Consider the following 16,939-nt stretch of genomic DNA (forward strand, 5'->3'; position numbering starts at 1 on the left):
GGCATCACTAATTTGGTTTCTAGGTTTGGTGCTAACAGTGCCGTTTACAGTGCTCTAGCTAAGGTCTGCTTGGTTGTGCATGTTCAGCTCGCAGTTTAGAGGTATATTAAGCTGCTATTAATATCAGCTGTGCTCCGTCTTGACATAGACCATCTCCAAACAGAATTCTTGGTTGCCAAATAAGTGGGGCGGGGGGGTTCATGTATAAATGGATTGAGTCTTCTGCTGGTTTGTGCGCTGGCATCCCCCAAGGCTTCCCATGCTACACCGAATCATCACAAGCCTGGAGCCTTTGACCATTTGAACACTGATGGAAATGGAATTAAGAAACAGGCATTTGCCCTGAGAGGACTGAAACCTGCAGCCTGGGCTCCAAACTTCCATTGATTAAAGACTGCAGTTAGCCCCTACATCTCACACAGGTTTTGGATTTGGGGATGGGGGGGGCATATCAGCTAGATCTGCAGGTTCTCCAACCTTTGGGCTATTTCTTCTCAACAGAGGCAAAATCTACTACGTCACAAGTCCCTAAAAATGGATCCACATGCTAAAACCCCCCCACACCAATTTTATTTCAAAACGAGCAGGTTTTTTGGGAGAGGTGCGTGTATTTTTTTAAAAACTATCCTCAGCAGATATTTACCCTGTAAACTAGGCTGGCCAAAACAATGCAGAAACCATCCTGTGAGAAACCCGAGATGTTCCAAGCTGAATTTTGCTTTTCTTTCTCTCCACCCCCTGCTTAGTTTTTCAATAAGAAAATCCAAGCACACCAAACTACCTAAAGACTTCATCAGAGGATGGATGGGGCAGCCATTACCAAACCATTCCACTAATTACACGCCCCTCGACAACCAGGGCCATATGCCCAAAGTTTAATCAGCCCAACAGCATCTGTGCCACAATTAGGGATCCCAGTTTCTGAAGTTACAACACCAGTATCCATCCTCCTCTTTGGGCTCTTTCAATGACCAGAAGGAGAATCTGCCACCCAGTGCTACGTAAGCAGTATGACTGCAGTCAATTTTCCACTCATTATGGGCAAGACTGTGGAGGTGGTGAGCTCCCACTCCCGGGTGTAGCCCCATCATCTGCTCTAGGACTACTCAGAGGAGTAAGGGCACTACAATCTGTTCCTATAAGACTTTCCTGGATAAATCTTTGTCTCCCTCTCAGCACATTGATCTGACCGGTGCTAACTGCTCTCAGGTACAATGGTGAAGGGTGGCAGTATAAAACCCTAAGGCCGATAGCTAACTGTTAAACAATGGATATCTAAACAACAGACGCCCTTAAAGGCAAAAGGCTGGAGGAACAGGTACCCACAGAGCTAGAGGGTGGGAAATGTGCCACTTTGCCAATGCAGAAGCACATCACGACCACAGGGCTGGATACAAACGGCTCCCTCTGGTCTTTTGTTACCTTGTTTTATCTTCTGGCTTTTCTCTCCAGCCTTGAGCCTGCGCCCCGGTTTGCCCTCCACATACCCCATCCGAAAAGATACAAAAGAGGCTGTGTCAGAAAGTTAGGTCTCCTTGCTGACCCCGCCATCTGCCGGCTCAGCCAGGACCTGCTCCTGTTCCCATCGAGACAATGGGAGTTCTGCCACTGACTTCTATGCTAGATGGACCAGGTCCAAAGAAGATGGGCTTAAATAGCTTAGAGGAAACAGGTTCCACCCCCTTCGTGACTGTTCCTAACTGCCCATTATTCGCTGCAGAACAATAACCTCTATACCAGATGGGAGCCCTTTGTTACTCTGAATTTAAATGCACGTTTCCAGTGCAGAAGGCAAGCAGGCCAAAATGAGGAGTTTTAGGACAAGCACCACCAATGAAAGCATGATAGATTAATGCCCCTCTTTCACCCCCCTGCCCCGCGAAGGGCGCCAGGAGGTTACCTGTAAGTGCTGGAGATCATCTTCTTGAACATTCTGTGATAAGTTGTACACCTGTATTTAAAAGGAAATGTTTAGAGGACTTAAAATGTCCTGCCCTTCCTGTACAGCATTCACAATGGCCTCTCAATAAGCGACATTCTGACTCAAAACCAATATTACATTATTTATTTGTATTACTGGAGTGCCGAGAGCCGAGGCCCGTCAGGGTGGGGCCCCGTTGTGCAAGGCTCTGTACAGACATAGCACAACACTGTCCCTGTCCCAGCAAGGGACCCGTCCAGCAGGTGCTCCTAGAGCCAACACACAGGAGAACAGCTGCTGGCCTACTGTTTGACAGAGGGCCACACCCACACACATCCACACCTGTGGGATAGCTCTGCTCTGGACAATGCACCAGTAGACTGCCATAAGCTGGGGCCCCAGGAGGTGGGGGCCAGGCACTTTGGCCGGTCTTTTTTCCTATTACTTGGGGCAGGAGTGGCCAAAGCTACCTAAAAGTGTGGGGGGGGCCACTGGTGCCTGAACCATGGCCCAGCCCCCCTATGCCACTCTTCCACCTAGGTCCTGCCCCCGAGCCCCCACCCCTTCTCCCCAAGCCCCCCACCCTCAAGCCACCTATTCCTCCCAAGGCCCTGCCCCTGCACCATCTCCCCAAAACTCCGCCCCCCCAGCTCCTCTTCTCTCCCTCCCCCCCGCCCCCGCTCGCAATTACGGCTGATAAAAAATGATGGGGCCATGGCCCTCTGCCCTCCCGCCCTGTTCTGGCACCCCTGACTTGGGGGGTTGAGCTTGGCGCCATTTGGGCTAGCACTGTCCTCCCGCCTCTGACTGGTCTCCTGCAGGACCCCCGGGCAGGCTGGCTGGGTGCTAGAACAGGGAGACTCTGGCAGCCTAGGCAGAGACGTGTCCCAATATGATACGTGTCTCCTGGGTACCGACCTATGGCCACTTCCCCAAACCATTCCTCCTCAGCCCCTCCACGTTAATGGGGGAGATTACGTGGCCATCTGCTGTTGTTCCTGCCAACGGGCCTGGCCCTGCGGTGCAATGAGTTCCTCTACCTCCCAGTCGGAGATGAGGGCCCCAGGCACCTGGCAGACTTCAGCCAGGTCCAGCAGGGACTGGAGCACGTCTCAATCAGCCCATCCATGGGGAAACGCGCTCCTTCCTGGTGCCAGCAGCAGCCCTGTCTTCAGGGTCAAAATGGCAAGGAGGCTACTTGAATTCTGGCCCATAGTTTGCAAGGTGCACTGGGTGTGGGTGTGGCCCTCTGTCAAGGTGCACCCAGGATGAGCAGGGCTATACACAGGGACGTTCGCAGGAATTTAAATTTGACCCCCTTTTGGAGGGGCACATTCTGCGCCCCCGCCAAGGCCTAGTGCTGGAGGAGCTCGCTCTCCCCCGCATCATTCCTACCGCTGTAATCCTGGGGTGGGAGGAGCTGTCAGTTCCCACCACAGCCCCGGGTCCGGAGGAGTTCTGTGCCCCCAATGATTATTGGGGGGCCCATGCCCCTGCTTGTCCCTTGTCCCCCCTTGTGCACTCCCCTGGCTATCCAATACAGGAGACGGTTGTTCTCAGTACCTAGAGGGTTCCTGTAGCTGCAGTACAGAATAGTTCCAGCAGAGAGACACGATCTAGATTTTCCTCACATCCTCCTCCACTCATGTGCCCTCAACTGCCCCATCAGCGGGGCTGTCAGTGGCTCTCAGCATTGGCTAACTCTGCTCCCCGAGAAGTCAGTGACTAGCAGTAGGGTTAAGCCAATGCCGGCAGTTTTAAAAATCCCCACCCACCGTCCTTCAGCGAATGATGCACAGGTTCACCTCTGTATTACCTGGATTGAGCTGATCATCGTGCTAAGGGCAAACACGGTGGCTGAATCGCGCAGCGTCGACTGGCTGTCAAACGTCCCCTGTGTGTCCATCAGCAGCACCACGACCTGCAGAGCAGAGAGGTCGGAATTAGTGCTCTGCACGCAACGGAGCTTTTCAATCAAATCGCTCTCCAGTGCCAAACTGCAGTGGAGAAAACCAAACCATGACTATGCCATCTTGTTGGCTGTCTCACGACACGCGCCTCGGGCTTGGAAGAAATGAAGTGCCCTGGAATGGAGAGGGAAACACAATCCCCAGAGACTTCGATCTTCAGGTTATAAAGAGAACACAGCTAACTAAGCTTCATTAATTCCAGCCCAAAGATGGGTGGGCCTTCATTTTGGGAGGAACTTTTTAAAACCATTTCCTGTAGCCATGGATGTGTTGTCTTATGAATTCCATTCGTTTCATATCTCAGGAGCCAAATATGGCAGCATGCCCACACCCAGTATAGGGCCCAACCCAACGCCCACAGACGCGTCCCACTGACTTCTCTGCGTGTTGGATTGGGCCCCTAGTGAGTGAAGATGTGCCATTCTCCAGCCAGTCCTACAGGAGAGCAGCAGTATTCTGCAAGGGGCCTGGACCCAAGAATCATAAGAACTGCCATACTGGGTCAGACCAACAATGGCCAATGCCAGGTGCCCCAGAGGGAATGAACAGGACAGGTAATCATCAAGTGATCCATCCCCTGTCACCCATTCCCAGCATCTGGCAAACAGAGTCTAGTGACACCACCCCTGCCCATCCTGGCTAATAGCCATTGATGGACCTATCCTTCATGAACTCATCTAGCTCTTTTTTAAACCCTGTTATAGTCTTGGCCTTCACAACATCCTCTGGCAAAGAGTTCCACAGGTTGACTGTGTGTTGTGTGAAGAAATACTTCCTTTTGTTTGTTTTAAACCTGCTGCCTATTCATTTCATTGAGTGACTCATAGTTCTTGGGTTATGAGAAGGAGTAAATAACACTTCCTTATTTACTTTCTCCACATCAGTCATGACGTTATAGACCTCTATCATATCCCCGCTTTGTCGTCTCTTTTCCAAGCTGAAAAGTCCCCGTCTTATTATTCTCTCTTCATACAGCAGCCATTACATACCCCTAATCATTTTTGTTGCCCTTTTCTGAACCTTTTCCAATGCCAATATTTTTTTTTGAGATGGGGCGGCCACATCTGCACACAGTATTCAAGGTGTGGATTTATATAGAGGCAAGAGAATATTTTCTGTCTTATTATTGATCTCTTTCTTAATGATTCCCAACATTCTGTTTGCTTTTTTGATCAGCCATGGGACTCCTGAAAGCAGTAGAGATAGAACGCGGAACAGAGACCGTTCTTGCTCTTTTGGATAGAGATTTAGATACTGTAGTGATGGGTGCATTAGCAATTGCTGAGATCTAAGGCAAATGGCACCAAAGACCATCTAAAGGGATGCTTATCTAGGAAAAAGCAGAGCAGCTATGTTAGAGCTCGGGGCATGGGAACCCAAAGGCAGTCCCTGAACAAAGGGATGTGCTGGCACCGGGCACCCCACATACCTGTTTACCGTCTGGTTTGTCCACAAGAAAGAGTTCACTCCATATCTGAATGCCAGTTGTCTCCCGCTCAGACCCTCCTCGCCACGAGAAGCCCATCAGCGGTTCGTTGTAATCGCCGAGCCAGTCAATGGTTTCCTGGGAGTGGGGAGAGAAGGGATCACCACAGCCCACGCCCCGGGTTCTTCTCTCACCTATGCTGCCTCCATTCCATGGTTACTCACGCCGGATGTTTCCTACCAGGAAGCAAAGACTTCACGGCCTCCCCATTCAGTTCTTTTGATCCGCTGGACATGAAGAGGCATCTGAAGGATGGGCCCAAATCCAGGAGCCCCTCCCCAATCACTGTGACAAAGCGGTGGCCATCAAGGATTGCATGCTTGCCGCCGATCCACACCATGCCCAGTCGGAACCCAGACTGGACAGAATTCGGATCCACCTGTTCCGAAATCACAGGCCCCTGACACCCGAGATTCTCCAACAACAGTATGGTACTGACTGCATGCCCCTAAGCAGTACTGATTCTGTCCAGTAGAGGGCAGTGGTACACTTACACCATAGCAAGTATACAACAGGACTTATGACAACTAAGGGCCAGATTCTCCACAGCGCCCCCTTCGATGTCAGGCACAGGGGAGCTGCAGGGAGCCAGCTATGGGTCCCTGCTCAAGCACCAGCTGACCCCAAAGGAATTTAGAACAGCTGAGGTGTGCTCTAACTTACACCATTCCTCCTTGGGCTTAGAGTGATGGCTGTGCTCTTCCCCTACCCCAGACCCATCTTCCAGGAGGTCCTCCTTCCTCTACTCCCCCTTCCAACAGGCTGTGTCCCCCTGCTCATATCCCTAAAGACTCGCCCTACCAGGGCAAGAGTATGGAGAAAGTGGAAGCTGGCACAGGGATGGGCAGCCCTGAGGTCCCTTGGCAGCTCCAGTGGGCAGCTGCCACAGTGTTCTCTGCTCCAGCACATAGTGCATCTTGAGGCCCTGCTGGCTGCACCAAAGTAACCGGCACCGCCCAGCAGGGAGCATGCACTGGGATGGCACCAGCCCACTAGTTAGGGAGGGGTACCAGTCTTCCAGAAAAATGCCTCATAGGCTGGGAGCCCAGACTATCACGGAGCTCAGATTTGGATACAGACCTGAATCCAAACTCCCCTGCTGTCACGGGGAATTCAAATCCCAGTGGGGACCCATTACAGAGGGGGGCTCAAGTGCCCCCAAAGTGAATGCAGGCTCAGACCCCTCTCCAGTTTGCAGTTTGGGAGGGAGGAATCATACCAGAGCAATGAGAAACCCTGCACAGCAAGACACACCAAGACTCCAGGACGGCACAAGGAGGCATTAGTTACATCATGGCTGTACTCATACCTTGTTGTACATGTATCTCAGCATGAAGTCCATCAGGAATGATTTTCCTTTCCTGAAAGCTCCAGCAACAGACACGGCAACTACCTCTTTATCTCTCACGGCCTCAGAGAGCAGAATGCGGTTCAGCGCGGCCTCGTCCAGCTCAAAGGAATGGTCATCTTTAACAATGAGCACCTGGACTGGCCCTGCCTTCTTCACAGCCTCCTCCTCTTCAGAGCTCCACTCGTAATTCTTTTCTGAAAAGCCACCTTGTAAAAATAAATAAATAAAAACCCAAGAGCTGGTACCAACATGTTCAGAAATTAAACTGTGTTTCATTGGCTAGAGATAGGGCCCTACCAAATTCACAGTCCATTTTGGTCAATTTCACAGTCATAGAATTTTAAAAAATCATAAATTTCACGATTTCAGCTATTTAAATCTAAAATTTCACAGTGTTGTAACTGAAGGGGTCCAAAAAGGAATGGGGGGGGGGTCGCATTGTTGTAGGGGAGGTTGCAGAACTGCTACCCTTACTTCTGCGCTGCTGGTGGAGGTGACACTGCCTTCAGAGCTGGGCAGCTGGAGAGCGGCAGCTGCTGGCCGGGACCCCAGCTCTGAAGGCAGAGCCGCAGCCAGCAGCAGCATAGAAGTAAGGGTGGCATGGTATGGTATTGCCAACCATACTCCTACAATGCTGCTGGCGGGGCACTGCCTTCAGAGCTGGGTGCCTGGTAATCAGCCGCCGCTCTCTGGCCACCCAGATCTGAAGGCAGCACAGAAATAAGGGTGGCAATACCACAACCCCCCTAAAATAACCTTGTGACCCCCCCCGCAACTCCCTTTTGGGCGGGACCCCCAATTTGAGGAACACTGGTCTCCGCCGTGAAATCTGTAGAGTATAAGCTAAAAGCACACAAAAGACAAGATTTCATGGGGGGAGACCAGATTTCACAGCCCTTGATGCATTTTTCATGGCCATTAATTTGGTAGGGCCCTAGCTATAAAAGATGCCAGGATGGGCCAATACACTTTTGCCAGGCTTGCCAAACACCGAATACCACTCCTGAAATCTCCTCCAGTACAGTTAGGAACACAGCTGCTCAGACGTGACGTAAATTCTAATAAAAGCCAGCCAGTGCTACTCTTCTGCAATGAAATTCAGCCCTGGGCAGAATGCCCTTAACAAAGCACATGCATCACTTCAGTCCCTGTGCTGGGGGTGGATTACACCTTTAAGGGACAGTCTGGGCGCAATCAAGGAGCACCCTGCCCTGCTCTATACCAGGAAAAGGAAGCTGAGAATGGGAGAGGGAACCAGCAGCCACTCGCCTGACCTGGGTCCTAAATACCTCATTTCTGACTATAAATTTGGCTGCTCTGGTTCAAGGCTCTGCGGTAAAGGCCTTATTATGATCTGGATTAGATGGCTCCTTTCCCGACCTGATGCCTATGGGAAAGGGAGAAAGCCTAGATATAGGAACTCTGCCAGCTGGGGTCGGTTTGGAGGCCTTCTTAAAGGGGACACGTTTTTTGTTAGTGTGGTTTTTGGTCTCCCCCCTTCTCAGATCCTGGACAGTCCCACTTCAGCCTCTGAAACAGCAGGACTTACGTAGTGCATGGGCCTTGTGTACAGAGGTGAATTTCATCTGTACTGCCAAGCTCTGAGCACCACCCAGCCTTGCAACATTGCACCATTCTTCTGGGATTAACAACCCACTGGAGAGATGGAGAATTGATGAGGCCAGTCGTGCTGCAGCCGAGGCGCTCAACAAGAAACACGGGCACTCACCGTTTCTGGGCAGGCTCGATAAATGGCAGCACGCCAAATACACCATCCCCAAGACAATGGCATTAAGATAATACAAGCTTTTAACGGTCTGCTTGAGATGCTTTGCACATGCCCAGCAGTTCAGGGGAAGGAAGCATTATCAGGAGAGCCATCTGCAGAGAACACGGCCATGGTGAGATGGAAGCTTATCGGCCACTCCTCTTTCACCATCCACAGGGTGCTCTCCACAGAAAGAAATCTGGGGTGATTGCCACAGCCCTCCGGTCATGTAAATTCTCCTGGATAGCAGGGAAGGACCCTGTGAGCCAAACGTCCTTCCATACCTCTCTGAGAAGTTCGTGGTTAAGGTTGTATGGGCTGTTCTAATGCCCTTGCGTCAAGAATTTTAAACATGGCGGCCTAAAGTTAGGCTCCTAGTCCCCACTTAGGCGCCTATAAAAGTGGCCTGATTTTCAAAAGTGCTCAGCTCCCATTGATTTCAAAAGGTAGGAGTTACAGTCTACACACACTTAAAGATGGTCGGGAAAAGGCCGAAAAAAAATCTTCTTGGGCTTCTTTAGAGAGAAAGCCTAAAAGGCTGTCTTGTTTCCATCTCCACCCCCCACTTCTTTTGTGCCCTAGATATAAATAAAAAATAAATAAATGGGAAATGACTGCACTGAAAGGAGTACTGCAGAACAGGATCTGGGGGTTATAGTGGATCACAAACTAAATATGAGTCAACATGGAATACTGTTGCAAAAAAAGCAAACATCATTCTGGGATGTATTAGCTGGAGTGTTGTTAGCAAGACACAAGAAGTAATTCTTCTGCTCTACTCCGCGCTGATACGGGCTCAGCTGGAGTATTGTGTTCAGTTCTGGGTACAATGCTTTGGGAAAGATTTGGACAAATTGGAGAAAGTCCAGAGAAGAGTAACAAAAATGATTAAAGATCTAGAAAACATGTACCTATGAGGGAAGATTGAAAAAATTGGGTTTGTTTAGTCTAGAGAAGAGAAGACTGAGGAGGGACAGGATAATAGTCATCAAGTACGAAAAAGGCTGTTATAAAGACGAGGGTGAAAAAATTGTTCTCCTTAACCACTGAGGACAGGACAAGGAGTAATGGGCTTAACTTGTAGCAAGGGAGATTCAGGTAAAACATTAGGAAAAGCTTCCTAACTGTTAGGGTAGTTAAGCACTGGAATAAATTGCCTAGGAAGGTTGTGGAATCCCGTCATTAGAGGTTTTTAAGAGCAGGCTAGAGAAACACCTGTCAGGGATGATCTAAACCATGATTTGAGGACTTCAGTAACTCAGCGAGAGGTTAGGGGTCTATTTCAGGAATGGGTGAGGTTCTGTGCCTGCAATATGCAGGAAGTCATACTAGATGATCATGATGGTCCCTTCTGGCCTTAAAGTCAATGAGTCCAAAGGCTGCCTGAGACCTTTAAAACTCCTTCTCTGGTGAGACAGAGGAGGGAGAGACGAGCTGCTGCAAGGCTAGTGTTAGCAGGGAGATAGGCTTCTCCAGGGTGAGAGGTTGTTCTCCTCCCTACAGGGGAAACAACCAAAACTGAGTGCCTGTTATGGGGAACGACTGACACCCCAGGACCAATAACAAGACAACACTCCCCAATCAGCGAGCAGGAAAAGGTACCCTCTTTGTTTTGTGTTTGTGAATTTTGTTTGGCGGAGGCGTGCTTCTTGGGCCAGCCCCAGGCCTACCTTGAAAACACTGATAAATAAACCCAGAGGGGGAGACAAACACCCTCCGGAGTGGGGCTAATTTACTTCAGGCCCTGTCACACCAGAGGGGGAAGTGCTAAGCCCAGCGATGGAGGTGGTGTCTTGCAAGTGAAGCTGTAGCTCAGACAACTGACTGACCTTGTCAGTAACTGGCCCAGAGTTACAAATTGTGGGACCCCAAGCTGACAAGGAATGAGCTGCCTCCCCTGCCAGTCCTGGGGGTACTGGGTGACAAATTTCCCCCCTGTCCAATCCTACTCCTCGAATAGGGATTGGGCCCAAAGTATCTCCTCCTCCCTTGAGTCCAACTGCTAGAAAGAGGGTGGAATGTCCCATTGAAAACTGCAACTTGTTGCTATGGGTTTCATATGGCAGCTAGGTCCTGGAATAAAGAAACAGTGTATAACTGGGCTGTTGGGTCTTGGTTTCCAGTAGAAACCAGCAGAGTCCAGATGAAGCATTTGAAACAGGCATTTCCAATAGGGTCCCTTGATCCAGGAGCTGTGAACGGGGAAGATCAGGCGGCCACTTGCCGCCTTCTCCTTCTCCCTAGCACCAGAAGTCAGAGTGATCCTCCAGCCCATGTGGATATTTCAGAAGTGCCAGGCCAGACAGCATGGTTGGTATTTCAGAAAACACCTGGGGAAGTGTGCAGAGCTTTCCTTTGCAGATCTTCTGGACATCAGGGACAAAGTACAGAGTCTCTGCTCAGGTGCCAAGAGCTGCCTGGGTTGGTTTTCCATTGTTCTGTAGATCTGAGTACAGAATGGAGATTATATCAAGCGCTTCTGTGTGCAAATTTCAGCAGTAACACTCTGTTCCTATCACCTGAAAGATAAAACTGTAAGTACTTCCTTGTTTATTATGAACCCTAGAGAACTCCTTTCACCTGTTCGCTGGAGGATACTGATTATTTACCGGATTGGTGAGTCAAATGTTATTTTGTAGGCTGGTTTTGTGTTGCTAGAAATCACACTTTTCTAACTGGTCTTTTTGGCATAGACCAGTTTCCAAGATCTCATAGATCTACCTCCACGAAATTAATTTCTGGCAGTAAAGGAAAAAGAGCTGAGTTTCCCTAACGGCACTTTTGTTTTTGCTGATGTTCAAGCTAAACTCTTCTCTCTGTGCTACGGGTCAGCCTCTCGCTGGCCACCCTTGCAACTGCGTCACTTGTCAAGCTGTTCATTAGTCAACTGCCAGGACTTACTTCCCCATTCTTGTTAATATTATAATTACCATTGATGTGACTAAAACAAGTTCCTCCAAAGCCAGGTGGTAGTCAGGCCTAATTTCCCAGAGGAGGACATAATATGGGAAGATGAAGGAGCTGAGACTTAAGCAGAGCCATATTTGCGATGTCATCTAAGAGATGCAGCCTGCAAGAAAGATATCTGGTTCACCTACTCAGCCCATAGAATGGGCTATATTGCTGCTCCATTATTGTAAATCTAAGGAAAAAAATAAGATCCATTTTCAGTTGTGTTAGGAACTTCTACAAATCAAAATAAACTAAAATGTAACACGCTCCACATTCCTCCGAAATGCTGACACGCAGCTGCAAATGCAGTGTCTGCAGACGAGAAAACTAGACAAACTGTGTATCACTGTGGCAAAAGCTTGGCATGTGCATGCAGCTATGAGAGATCATATTACAGGAATGGGTCTTTGGAAAGCAGTCAAACGTAATCAATTCAGCATTGTGTGTTTCTTGGGAAAGAGCCCCGCCCTGCAGCCTGTACTGACAGGAACGGTCTCAGTAGAGATGGATCCCGTGAGTAAAGGTTCCGCAGCCAGGCTCTTAGAAAACCAGTGTGCGCACGTCTGCTCTTCAAGCGCTACTCACATGAGTCCTTGCCTGCACGACTAAGCCCTTCCTCAGAGAAGTAAGAGTTTGCAGGACTGGGCCTTCTGCCTTTGGAACCTAATTAGCAAAACTGGAGGTCGGCCCATGGATTGAACCTAGGGCTCCTATTCTGGCCTCCTGTCAGTTGAATCATGTGACTGGAAAGATGGTTGGAAATAAGCAAAGAGAGTGGGGGGTGGGGGGGGAACTTCAGTGAACTACTTCATCAGTCTGCCTTTATTCCTCTGAACTCAAACATGAAACTCCTGCCTCATGCTGCTCATCGCACAAGGTTTTTCACACACGAGGACTAGTCTGAATCCTGCCCGGTTCAGTAGCAATGACGGTTGGGAGTCCTCTTTGAAACTGTCTTTATCCAGACTGTCTACACTGAGAAACCACCACTGTGTTACTAAGAGTGGCCTCACCAGACAGGCCCAGGACTGAATGGTCATGGGGAATAAAATTAAACTCCTCCCCCTAGGTGTGATCTCTCTAAGATCCTTCTGGAGAGGACTTCAGGCTCTAGGACAGGGAGTCTGGCCCTTACAAACGACATCAATGAAGGGCTCTTACTCAGACTTGGCCTACCCCCATTTTAACTGCACGTGTTTTACTCAGCCCTGCTCCTGCGGCCGGGGTTCTGCTCACTCTGCTCATGCTGAACGAACACAAAGCAAGCCAGCCAGTCAGCTACTGTAATGTGAGTCCTCAAGGGCCTGGAAGAGGCAGCTTCGTTTTGAGCCTACGGCAGAGCTGAGTGGTAGCAGAAATCTCATGTCCTGTTCCTCGAAGGATGCTTGCCCAGAATCCTGCATTTTAGCAGCCTGCTTGGAAGTTTAAGCAAAATGGTGAAAATGAAGATTAAATTGAGACGCTACTGGACAGTGTGCGGGGAGGAGGGAGAGAAAGGGGTGGGTGATCTGGACAGCCGAGTTGCTCAGTTCCCTCAGGGAGGGGGATGCAGTGAGGTGGTTGTGAAAGTTGGAAAGGACTGGCTGGTAAAGCTCTCTTTTTGACGGTCTCAAGCTTTGGTTGCTCTAATAAATTGGTTAGTCTCTAAGGTGCCACAAGTCCTCCTGTTCTTTTTACAGATACAGACTAACTCGGCTGCTACTCTGAAACCTGTCATTATGCCAAATATATATAGTATTAAAAATGGCACACTTCAGGGAAGGCTTATCAGCCCGACCTTCTTTAATATTATGATAATTGATCTTCCCAAACAAATAAATGCTGGGGAAGTGCCACTCAGTTAGCAGGTGATTGTGCTCTGTGGCTTAGGAACAGGAATACTGAGGCGGCAGAAAAGAGAATCAAGAAAGCATTGCAAGTTACTTCAGACTGGGAAAATGCCGGGGGTTTCAAGTTCTCCATTACTAAAATTGAAAGAATTGACCTTTACAAAAGGGAACATAGGCGATGACTCCGTGGGTGCTGGAGCACCCACAGGGAAAAAATGGTGGGTGCTGAGCACCCACCGGCGTGCCCCGTGGATCGGCACCTCCCCCTCCCTCCCCATGTTTCCCGCCCACCGCAATCAGCTGTTTTGCGGCATTCAGGAGGCTCTGGGGGAAGGGGGGGAAGAGCGAGGATGCGACGCGCTCGGGGGAGGGGGCAGACCTGGGTGGGAAGAGGTCGGTCTAGGGGTGGAGTGGGGGCGGGAAGAGGCGGGGCAGAGTGGGGCCTTGAGGGAAGGGATGGAATGGGGGTGTGGCCTGGGGCAGAGCCGGGGGGGGTCATGTGCCCCCCCAGCACTTTGTAAAGTCGGGCGCCTGTGAAAGGGAAAGCTACAAAAGGATGTAAACTGTATCAGTATGGAGAACAAATAGATAAAGTTAGAAGGTTTAAATTCCGTGGGGTAATATTTGATACCAAATTACTTTGGAAAAATTTTATATAGAGTTAGAGTATGTTAAAGATAAATGCAAAGGAAGGATCAGCCGACTGAAAAGTATTTCTGGGACTCACTGCGGGGTGGGGGCAGAGAAGAAAGCACGGCTGCTGGCATACGGAGCCTCAATCAGCCCAGTTATCGACTATGGCTGCCAAGCTTTTGGGTCAGCATTAAAATCAGAACTGAAAAAAATCTGATTTAATACAAGCCCAGGCACTGTGAGTTGCGTGTGGTGCATTTATTAAAACACCCATATGCACGCTACACACAGCTGCTAGTGAAATGCCAGTTACACTATGAATGAAACTACTGGACCTAAATTTCTGGGCCAAAGTTAATGGGAATTAGAAGGATGAAAGTACCAAAGAACTATATCAGGATTGTTGGGAAGTCAATAGGCACGTGCCATGGGATGTATTTACCCCATGCTAGCCTGGCAACCAGGGGGTTAATGCAGGAACTGCTGGCCAGCGCTGATGAGCAGCCTCACAGCAGCTGGGAGAATGAAAGAGCTGAGAAGCAGAAGGACAAGGCAGCTACCAGAGGAGCAAACAGGCACGGAAACCGCCCTGAGACAGCCCCCAGAGCAGGGATGACCAGATCTACAGGCTGGAGAAGCCCACAGAGCCCTGGGGGATAGGAAGGAGCTCAGGACACAGCAGGAGTTACCAAGACCTGATTCTGCCTGTCTAGTTCAGGGCCCTGAGCTGGAACCTAGTGGAGTGGGTGGGCCTAGGTTCCTCCTCGGAGCCCTCTTAAGAACCAAAGGGGTTTCTAGCTCCCCTGAGTATCAGGACCAGCTGACCCCCGCCCCCCCAGTATAAGGAGAGAACCCACACCCCCAGCAAGGCTGATGCTAACACCCTTCTTAGCCCAGAACGGGGCTAACATCGAGACTCAGGCAAGAGGAACTGATGGGCCACCCTGCCAGATCGAGCGAACCCTGTGCAACTGACCAAAGGGGGCGCTGTCGCACCAGCCCACCAGCCCACAGAGCCCTATAGCACACCATTCTAGAACTCCGCATGCCGTTCGAGTTAAAATGTACACGCATGTGTTGAAAGATCAGGAAAAGCTAAACAAAGTCAAAACTTCAAGTCATGGGGAAATTAGTAATGGATGGGAAGCCGCACGTTTGAGTGTGGATTTGGATTTATTTTACAAACTTACATATAAAAAGGAGACAACAGGTATAAAAAATGAAGTGTACCAGCATACAGATGAAAAGTGAAGTCATTTTTGTCAAATATATACAAACGGGTCCAAAAAAAAAATAATAGGAAGAGCAGGGACAGCATATTGTCTACCAAAATTTGCCTAAAAGAATATCTGATTTTGTAGCGGTCACGACAGCTGAGCAAGTAGCAATAATTAAACTAGATCTAGGCTGGACCACCACCCATGGTGGTCATTTTTTCAGACTCAGTATCAGAACTTATGGCAGTAAAAAAGGGTGTCTCTGTATGTAAAAGTGATTGAATCAGTGAAATTACATTTCTAATAACAGAGTTAGTACAGATGGGGATACAAATAGCATTAGCCTGGATCCCCAGCACATATCAGGATAACAGGGAACGAGCTAGCAGACAAAGCAACTAAAAGCTCTACAAGAAATGGAAGGATTGACACAGAAATACCCTTGAGTAAACAACCCCAAAAGCCAAGTACAGAAAAATTTAAAGGAAGAATGGCAAAAAATTTGGATCAGTGAAAAAAGAAGATTTACAACAGGATTGCTTGTCCTACCTGAGTTCCAAAACGTGTGGTTACATAGTCACTTGGCATTCAGCATGCTGGTGCACGAGTCCCGCTCCAGAGCCTGGCTCAACCATTCGTGTCCACCATATTTGCCTGTTTCACCATACACTGCTTAGATGCCCAAAACTGATGTGCAATGATTTAACATCTGTGAGCCTACACAGTCTAGCCTCTGTCTCTATGAACTGCCATTGTGCAGCCTGTGTCGCTCAGACACTGGGAACGCACGGTACATGAAACAACAGAACCCGAACGGAATTTGAAACCACAGTAGCAAGTTGTAGAATACTTTCTACCATGACTAGGTACACATTGCCCATCTCATTTTAGAGATGTATACGGTGACAAGGGTGATGTCTTTAAAATCTTGTGGCCGGAAAGGGCGACTTTGGCACAGAAAAGCAGATCTCCCTCCTAGGAGGCAGTGGAAGGGTTCTGTCCCTTGTTAATGGGCACCAGCTACGCTACTGTTCAGCAATCTCTAAAACCAATTTCAGAAAAGAGCCTTGGCCTTGGCTCTGACAGGATTGTGGCCACTCCCGTATCTTGTTTCAAAATAAGAGTCAATGCCAGTGATTACCACTGCAAGGGAGAAAGAGAGGACTTTATTGGCACCCACTGATATCAAAGGAACCCCACTGAAACAGAGGGCTAATATAGGAGGGGCACCCAGGCTATGCATGGTAGTGGGTAGTGTCTTGTTGAGGTGCAAATGCTGGGGATACTAATTGGAATCCATGTCTCAGCCTCAGTGGCGGATTAACGGGGGCCTGTGCCCAGGGGCCCCAGCCAATTTGGGGGCCCCCATGAGTGCCGGAACTGTGGCCCCACACCCTGCTCCTACTCTTTCCCCTGGGGCCCTGCCCCCTGGCCAGGCCGGAAGCTGGAGCCGGGCCAGAGCTGCCCAGGAAGCTCGGATCACTGTGGGAAGCCCTGGACCCTCTGCTTAAATAAATTTAGGTCTAACCCCACAACTGACATCCACATCCAACAATCATAGCTCTAAAAATGTTGCCTCCTGGCGAGTATATTTCCCATCAGGCACTAGGTCTTCTCCCTCTCTCAGCAAACCTCCATGTTTTTAATTGATTTCTTTTTACCTTTTTGTTGTTACAATACCCTCCCACCTGCTGAAAATAAACCAGATCACTTGGTAAATGTGCCATGAAATTGCATGAGATGGCACGAAATACATTTTAAGGAAATATGTATTTGTATTGGTTGTTTTGTTTGAAAATATATTTTACCGGC

At 49.3% G+C, this 16,939-nt stretch overlaps 1 protein-coding gene across 5 annotated transcripts in view; it reads right to left on the bottom strand.

Annotated features, from left to right (window-relative positions):
- ATL1 (atlastin GTPase 1) overlaps positions 1 to 16,939 on the bottom strand; it is an 80,670-nt gene that overhangs the window by 22,520 nt on the left and 41,211 nt on the right. For all 5 annotated transcript variants that reach the window (XM_048852131.2, XM_048852129.2, XM_048852130.2 and 2 more), the window contains 4 exons: positions 6,687 to 6,934; positions 5,321 to 5,455; positions 3,738 to 3,842; positions 1,901 to 1,951 (listed from right to left, as the gene is read on the bottom strand). In XM_048852131.2, the coding sequence (XP_048708088.1) occupies positions 1,901 to 1,951; positions 3,738 to 3,842; positions 5,321 to 5,455; positions 6,687 to 6,934 (539 nt within the window). The remainder of the gene's footprint in view (positions 1 to 1,900; positions 1,952 to 3,737; positions 3,843 to 5,320; positions 5,456 to 6,686; positions 6,935 to 16,939) is intronic.

This window comes from Caretta caretta, chromosome 6 (assembly GCF_965140235.1).
Source record: "Caretta caretta isolate rCarCar2 chromosome 6, rCarCar1.hap1, whole genome shotgun sequence".
Classification (NCBI taxonomy): Eukaryota; Metazoa; Chordata; order Testudines; family Cheloniidae; genus Caretta; species Caretta caretta.